Raw genomic sequence first — 8,550 nt, forward strand, 5'->3', positions numbered from 1 at the left:
CCATCCCTCATTTCTGAATCGTCCGCCCAATAAATTCCAAACTCCACCTTCCTTTCACTACCTCGTCTGTCGGCCGCCGAACCCCAGCGCACAATCACAGAGGAAGAGATCGGAAATGACGACCCGGTTCAAGAAGAACAGGAAGAAGCGCGGACACGTGAGCGCCGGACACGGTCGTATCGGGAAGCACAGGAAGCATCCGGGAGGCCGCGGAAACGCTGGAGGCATGCACCACCATCGGATTCTATTCGATAAGTATCACCCGGGGTACTTTGGTAAGGTTGGTATGCGGTACTTTCACAAGCTCCGCAACAAGTTCTACTGCCCCATCGTCAACGTCGACAAGCTCTGGTCCCTGGTCCCTAAGGATGTCAAGGACAAGGCGTCCAAAGACAAAGTTCCCCTGATCGACGTCACCCAGTATGGCTTCTTCAAGGTCTTGGGCAAGGGCGTGTTGCCGGAGAACCAGCCCGTCGTCGTCAAGGCCAAGCTCGTTTCGAAGATTGCCGAGAAGAAAATTAAGGAGGCCGGTGGTGCTGTCGTTCTCACTGCTTAGGTTTTGCTGCTTTTGCATTTTAGTTACATTTTTGTTCTTTTTAAAATTCTGGTCTATTTTGGAACTTCTTCGAGCCGTGATTGGTATTATTATCTGTTTTTAATGAGATTTTTAAATGATTGGATTATTTTATGGTTGTTTTATGTTATTCACAGTGGTAGATTTTATGGGTTTATGTCTTAAATATTATTTTATTCTGTGAATCTTCTAGTTTCACTATAATTTTGTGAGATTGTTTTTCCTCTTTAGTTACTTGTTTTGGTTTTTGATAATGGACACTTTTTTGTTTATGATGCCATCGATGGAGCTAATATGGTGGATTGTTCAACATTTTCTTACAAATGTTTGAATTAGATTTTATTGGTTGGATAAATTACTATTGGTGGGCTCTATTGGGTTCTCTTGGCATTTTATTTATGTTTCCAGTACTTTGATAATGGGGGATGATGAGCTTTCGAGTGAAATTGTGTGTGGGTAGTGATATTAGTGTTTTAATTGTCTATGGTGTTGTGTGTGGGTATTCTTGTGATTTTCTTTTGTGGAAGAACTGGAATATGATCCAAGATAGGAAGAGAGCTTGGCCCAATCTTACTCCATTGAAATAAATTGACAGAAATTCTTTGATTTCTGAAGTAAAAGGATGAGCCTCAAGTGAGAGGGCTTATTTTACTGAAGTAAAAGGAAGGAGCTCTTTTGAGCCATATCTAAAGACAGCATAGAGCTTCTAGGTCAACTGAGCGAGATAATATACCGCTCCATGAGCTCTAAAACTGGTGTAGTACACGTAAACCTATTCACGGAGGTCCCATGAAGAAATTCATTTTTGATGTAGTGACCGGGACTAGCAATTGAATTGACAAAATAACTCATGGAATGAATTGAGTTCGGCAATGTCTTTCCAAATATAATTCTTTAGTGCCTTGTTTCTTCTATCATATCTATCTTTTACTGAGATTCCGGCTAGAAGCATTGATCATGGTGTTTCAGATATGACATTAGGATATTGATATTCTAGGGCTTGTTTAAATGTGTTTTTTTGCAATCAATGTATAGCAAAAAAATATGGTTGCGGTCGGTTGGATGAGTCCAGTTTTCAAATGTGTTATTAATGTGATTGATTTGTGAACTAGAATGCATTCCTCCTGCAGCTGGTCATAAAAAAATAAAAAATAAAAAAATAAAAAAAAATTAGCCTGTCGACCATTGCTACCTTGTCTTGGCATTGTCTTTGACAGCGACATTGATCTTCTTTGCATGCATTGTTTAAATGGTTTGCAATTGCTTGGCTCAAGATAATTATCCCTGGAAACATGGAAAATATGAATGGTTATGCATGTATTGCATGAACGGTGGGGAAATTTTTTGTGCAATGTAGTTCACTATTGCCAAAAAAATGTTCTCGGAGTTCATACCTATTCTTTTCATTGTAAGCTGACAGTATTTTTTGTTTTGGATGACCACGTCTCCTCTGCTTTCTTTGGTATATTTCTGGTTTTTTCCTTCACAAGGATTCTAATGAAAGTGATTTCGTTGGCTGTGAATCTAGTATCAACCTACTCATTCCTTCGTTTTCAAGCATCCTTTTCCTGCTCGTTAGGAATCTACTGCTCTATTTATTATTGTTATTATTATTTTTATGTCGGGAACCTCTCTAAGGCAGGGTCCTTCAGACCGACCCTTGTATAATAAACTCCGATCCTATGCACCGCATTCTTGGAAGTTTTCCTACACAGAACTAATCGCTGGCTTTTCATAAGGAGTGTAGTCCCAAATGATTGTTTGAAACCATGAGATGTTGGACCTGGGACTTTGAAGAGAGTGATATGTCAAGACCAATGCCTTAACCACATCCCTTGGGGTTAAATCAGTCTTCTTTAGCTATGTTTAGCTTATGGCATGTGCCTGAGCTCACTTCCCCTGCTAACACAACGTTTTGTTCATTCATTCCACGTTGGACTTGCCGCCATCACTCGTGTTATATCAGTGTTCGTTTATACCTAGGTACCTAATGTACCAATGAAATCCTTTTTGCCTAGGTTGTAATGATCAATGTCCAATCTATATGGTAGAATAGGCAATAAAGCGTAAGATGTTTGGTGTTGCATTGAACTTGTAACAAAAAATGTTTGGTGTTGTTTTGATATTGGCGTCGTATAGATGGTTAATTTGGCTACTGGGTCTAAACTTGGAGCTGTCTTTCTGGTCAGATTAGTTAATTTCTTAGTTTTCTCTTAGATACACCAGCTGTTAAAGGGGCGTTATGTCTTCCTATTTTGATTCAGAACAGTTGGACAATCTCAAGATGAGACTTTTCCTGTAAGGATGTGAAATTTTGTTTCTCCTGATGAGGAGCTCATCCATGAAAAGGGGGAAAAAAACACCATTCAAGCCAAACAATAGAAACAGCTCTTTGCTGCCTTGGAGTAGTATAGCATGCTGGAGAAAATTGGCTTTTTGAGGTATGGCCTCTGATTTGCGAAGATCTCTGGCTTGTTGCCTTGTACTTTCACGTTTCTGTTGTTTCGGCTACATCGTTCTCTCTGATATCTGTGTGCCCTCCCCATTTCTTGATTCTGTCTTCTGCCTTAGAAGCCTGGATTTAACACCAATTTAGTAAATCCCGCAATGTTTAATTGGGGTTCAATGTTGAACATAATTTCTGTAATTTAAGCTTGTCCTTGAACCAAAAAAAAGAAAAAAATTGTCAAAGGTTTAATTACCTCTTTGCTCCAGTTGGTCCTGTAAATCATGAAGAAAAGGACACACGTCTGTGCGATTGTTCCAGTCATCATTCCATACCATATTCCCTAAAAATTAAAAATGACAGCACATTTAAGTAAGATAAATGAAGTAAAAAAATAATAGGAAAAGAGGGAGAGAAAATGTTACTTACCCTGACCCCCAAATCAAGTTTGTAACCCATTATGACACCCAGAGGTACCCCCAATATGTAATAACATGCAATATTCACATAAGCAACAACAGCTTGCCATCCGGCTCCAATGGCCACCCCTGTTAAAGCATCACATCAAATGATAGTTTCCTTTACACCTAAAATCTTTCAAAGATTGTAGTAAGAAGAAGAAAAAACGATAGAGACTGAAAGGCTTATATTACATGCCAAAAGAAGGAAAGAAATTTACAAGATCGAATTCATGAGTTTAAAGTTGTAGGTACCAGAGAGAACGGGTTGAACGTTGTTAATGATAATGCAGAGAGCGAGTACTGGAGTGAGCTCCTTAACAAGGTCTTCGACTTGGGTATCGGTCGAAAAGAAAGATGGGTAGTCGTTTCGTGTCAGTATCAGAATGAATGAGATTACGAGACCGATTATAAATGACGTCAACACTGCCACCACTAATGAGAATTTTGCTGTTCTTGGATGACCCGCCCCCAACTCATTTGAAACTCTTATACTGCATTTTTATATTCCCAATTGAGACTGGAATTAGAAGATCACGATCGTTTTTTTTTTTTTTTTTTTTTTTTTTTTTTAAAATAAATTAGAAAGAAAAATAATTTATAAACAATATTTTTTACAATATCTTACAAAAATATATTTTAAATTAAAAATATTTTTATAAAATATCTTATAAAAATAATAATAATTTCATAAAAATACAATCATCTTATAATATTATTATAAAATATATTATGAAAATGTGTTGTCACGTTGTCCAGGCTTAATTGGTGCGAGGGAATGGGAGGTCAAACCTTACGGCGGCATTCATCCCAAGCCCAACCATGATTGTCCAGCCCAATATGTTCATGCTGCAACGTCAACAGGCAACGGTCCATAAAGAATAAATATACACCTCCACTATTATTTTTTTCATTATTCGATAGGAAAGAAAAATACAAGTATGCTTTTTTGTAACATGCAAAATAATTAGATCATTTTGATTACAAGTCAGCAAAGTACATGTGACATGTCATTATAAAAAAAAATTATTTATTTATGATCGGATATTTCCTATAAAAATAATTATTTTTTTTTTTATCAAGATGAGTTTATTTTAATCGTAAATAATTATTCTCATAATAAATAATTTATCATAAATATTTTTTTTCCTTGTAGTGTGTTTTTTTTTTGGGAGGCCTGATATGTCGCTCTCACAAGCATGAAATTAGAGTCTTTGGTCACAAGGAATTAAATGTCATATGAATGATGAGGAGACAGCATTTTGGGACAAAAGAAGAGTCAAGGAAAATGGCGAAGATTGTTGGGTTAATTAATACATTCCTAGCTGTAGTACTACAACAACCACCATGAGATTCTTTTGAATTTCGATGGAGTAATTAGGCACAGGCTATTTAAGATAATTGAGAATTTTAATATTAATGCTTTCATTATTCTCATTATAAATTTTACTATATATATATATATATATATATATATAATTGAAACTCACGTACGTACCATATGGACAAGGCATCTACTGAAACTTCGGCATTCTTTAGATATCCAGCAAAGAGGATCAGCGCCATGAAATACCAAACTTCCAAGCTATATGTACAATCATCACAATATGAGATCAACACAAAATTATTGAACGTTAAACGTACGTCGATCGAATGTTGTCAACGTACCATGAAAATCATGCTAACATGCAACTTAATTAATTCACATGATGAACCACGGCAGACCCCATGCATGATAATTAATATTCCACGTACGGACATACAGCTCTATATATCTTATTAATTTCTATATATGCTTTTAAATATTACTAATATTTACTTCGTTCGTTAGTCATATATAGGAATTCGATCCATTTTAATAAAAAAGGAATGAAATATCGGATATATTGTCAATTATTTAAACATGTCAATATTATACCAGCATTCTAATTTCTATCACAATTTAATTAAGACCGATCGATCTCTCAATCGAAAAAACTTTCCAACAAAAGTAAATATTACCTCATTTATTTATCCAGAATTAGTAAGTCAGCAAAACTAAGATAAAAATAAAAGAGTCTTCTTCCTAATATGTCATTAATTCCCAATTACACTTTGTGACATGGCAGCAGATTCCAAGCTAATACCATTTAAGTAGGAGAAATGATATTTGTAGTCTTAGGAGTGGTTTGATTCAAAGATAAGCTGAGATGGGTTGAGATGTGTTGAGATAATTTGTAAATAGTAGAATAAAAATTGAATTATTTATTATATTTTATGGGTAAATTTGAAAAAGTTATTTTAAGATTTGAAAAAGTTGAATTGTTTATTATATTTTGTGTGAAAATTTGAAAAAATTGTAATGATGAGATGAGATGAATTGAGGTGGGTTTCGAATGCAAACAAGGCCTTAAGATGTGCAAGTTTCGCGCATTCCATTTGAAAAAATAGATAAATATGAGACTTACATAAAAAAAAATTAATCATTTAATGGTAGACTCTCACCCTTCTTCAAAAAGAATACACAGAATTTACACACCCTAAGATTATATCGAGCAAAGCAGTTGATAGAACCGGTACTCACTTTAAATACATCTCATCATGTGATCTATTTGATGATTATATGATTTAGAGTAATATATAATTTTAAAATGTATAAATTTTGCCTCTCTTTAAAAATAATAGAATCCACCGTTAAAAATTAATTTTTTTCACACAATTCTTCATATTTATCTTTTTTTTTTTAGCGAAAATTCAAATCCAAAGAGGGCAAATATATATAATTTCTGAGAAGGAAAAGAATAGCATTAATATTAAAAAATTAAAAGGTCAAGACTGATCTCACCAGAGCATCACTGCTGAGGCCACAGATAGCCTAATGAAACCCCATAGATTCTGAAATGCCTTCAACGAAAACCCAGACCAGGCCCTGCCACAACTCCCACAAAAAATATAAATCAGCTGCGCCAGCACTATGAACCACCACGCCGAATTCAACACTACAGCCCCTCCCGCCAGACCCCATCCTAACTTCATCATCAGCAGCCAGCTAAAGAAAGTGTGCAGAACCAGAGCCACGCACGCTATCATGGCCATCACCATGATCTTGCTCTGCGCCTGCAGAAACTTGGCGATCGGGAAGTTCATTGCGTAGGCGAAAAGTTGCGGAATCATCCAAATGGCGAAGACTCCCGCGGCTTCCGATATAGATTCCGTCTGGCCGATTAGTTTCAAGAGTGGCCCGGCAAATATGTACAGAAGGCTTAGAAGCAAAGCCGTGGACACGAGAATCAACCACGACCTTTGCATGTAGATCCCTAGCATATCAATCTGCCCAGCTCCGTACGCTTGCCCGCATAGAGTTTCGAGTGCGCTCCCCATTCCAAGCTAATTCAGATTCAAATATTGATAGTTAGTTCAGTAATCAAGAACAAATATCTATTGTACAGAGATTGACAGAACAGTAGTATGATTATGTACGTGCCATGATGCCGAAGGAGAAGCCGGCGATAACAGAATTTTCTACGGAGAAAGCAGCGAGGGCGAGAGTGCTGACATGGCCAGCGAAGACTTGGGTAACGGCCCCGAGCGAGTACCGGCATATGGTGGTGAAGATGGCGGGCCGGCTAGGTACCAGAGCTTCTTTGACTGGTTGAGGAACTCTCTGAAAAAGTCACGAGGCCCCTCGATAGGAAGGATGTCAGGGACACCGGCGACGAAGATGGCGGCGGTGGAATTGTCTGCTGCTACAGGGAGGGACTGTAGCGGCTCTTGGTTTTGGTTTTGGTCCTCGACGCTGGAGGACAGAAGTGGCTGCAGCTTACCATCCTCCATGAGAGTGAGAGAGAGAGAGAGAGAGAGAAATTGATCTTTAGGGTTTAGTAACTGTAAGTGGTTTAGTTTCTTATTGGCGACTCTCTCTCGTATATAAACGACGAACTCTGATCATGATTCATGAAGGCAAGTAAACTTTTCATGTCTCATTATAACAAGAAGATCGTCTCCATGCGTTGTCTTGTACCCACTTACCTTTCTGGCTTTCTTGAAAGATAGATCATTTACGATTCCCAAAAATAAAGACTAAATTAATATGGTTTTATGCCGTACGGTTTTTAACAAAGTCATTGAAGTGACACGTAATGTATATAAGTTTGTAAATGTGGCCCCCATAATACTTGTCAAAGAAAAATGTAAAATTGATAAAAAAAAAAATTAAAATTAAGAAATTTATTAAAAACCAAAAAATTAAAAAAAAATCAAGAAATAAAAACGTGAGCAAGAAATTAAAAACTATACAAAACATAAAATGAATATAAAAATATAAAATAAACATAAACATAGAAAAAAAAACTAAAGAAAACATAAAACCAAAACATCTAGGTTTCGTTTGTTTCTTAAATTTATCTCAACTCATTATTACAACTTTTTCAAATTTTAATATAAAATATATAATAAACAATTCAACTTTTTAATTCAAATTTTAAAATAATAATAATATTAAAAAATAATATTCTAATAATATTTTATCATTTCAACTCAGCTTAGTTTAACGTCTAAATGCAGTCTAAATATTGAAAAACATTAAAAACATATAAAAAAAAATGAGGATGGAATTAAACTCCCCTCCGGCACAGCTCACGGATTAACTAAAACGTTAAAATGAAAAAGCTAAAAACGTAAAACAAAATGAAATAGTAAATAAGGTTTGAGCAATGTCGAGATCACTTGGACATGCATGCCATGATCTCATGATCATTGTGTGAGGTAATAAAGTGATCAAGGTTTTTGGATGTGGAAGACGAATATCTGCTCTGCATGCTAGCTGATGATCTTTGTCATCTACTATATATATATATATATATATATATTTATGACATCGCCATTAAGCTACTTAATTTATTGATTTTGCAACGGTGGTTGGAGTGAATCACGCAAAGTAGCTTTCAAGGGTAGGGTAATGTATATATATGTATAGTCATATTACTATTATATTTATATATCATGCACAGTTCATGTGGCGTGAGTCATTTCTGCTCAAGTAATTTTGAGACATGATTGTGAACGCATGCAGAGGGCTCTCCAAAAACATCACG

General features: G+C 36.0%; 2 protein-coding genes across 2 annotated transcripts; one reads left to right on the plus strand and one right to left on the minus strand.

Annotated features, from left to right (window-relative positions):
- On the plus strand, positions 1-682 carry LOC121256423 (60S ribosomal protein L27a-3). The gene has a single exon (XM_041157217.1). The coding sequence runs from the start codon at positions 116-118 to the stop codon at positions 554-556; it is 441 nt and encodes a 146-aa protein (XP_041013151.1). The 5' UTR covers positions 1-115; the 3' UTR covers positions 557-682.
- A 2,160-nt stretch (positions 683-2,842) lies between these two features.
- LOC121256422 (protein DETOXIFICATION 29) lies at positions 2,843-7,466 on the minus strand. The gene is given in 9 exon segments (XM_041157216.1): positions 2,843-3,149; positions 3,277-3,363; positions 3,450-3,568; positions 3,734-3,972; positions 4,271-4,327; positions 4,977-5,063; positions 6,303-6,844; positions 6,942-7,075; positions 7,078-7,466. Coding segments are annotated over 9 exon segments (1,566 nt in total). The 5' UTR covers positions 7,292-7,466; the 3' UTR covers positions 2,843-3,062.
- Positions 7,467-8,550: the final 1,084 nt, after the last annotated feature.

Source organism: Juglans microcarpa x Juglans regia, chromosome 3D (assembly GCF_004785595.1).
Source record: "Juglans microcarpa x Juglans regia isolate MS1-56 chromosome 3D, Jm3101_v1.0, whole genome shotgun sequence".
Taxonomy (NCBI): Eukaryota; Viridiplantae; Streptophyta; class Magnoliopsida; order Fagales; family Juglandaceae; genus Juglans; species Juglans microcarpa x Juglans regia.

What these genes read in the sequence shown, in the direction of transcription:
- LOC121256423 (XM_041157217.1), top strand. Translation starts at nt 116, where the DNA reads ATGACGACCCGGTTCAAGAAGAACAGGAAGAAGCGCGGACACGTGAGC.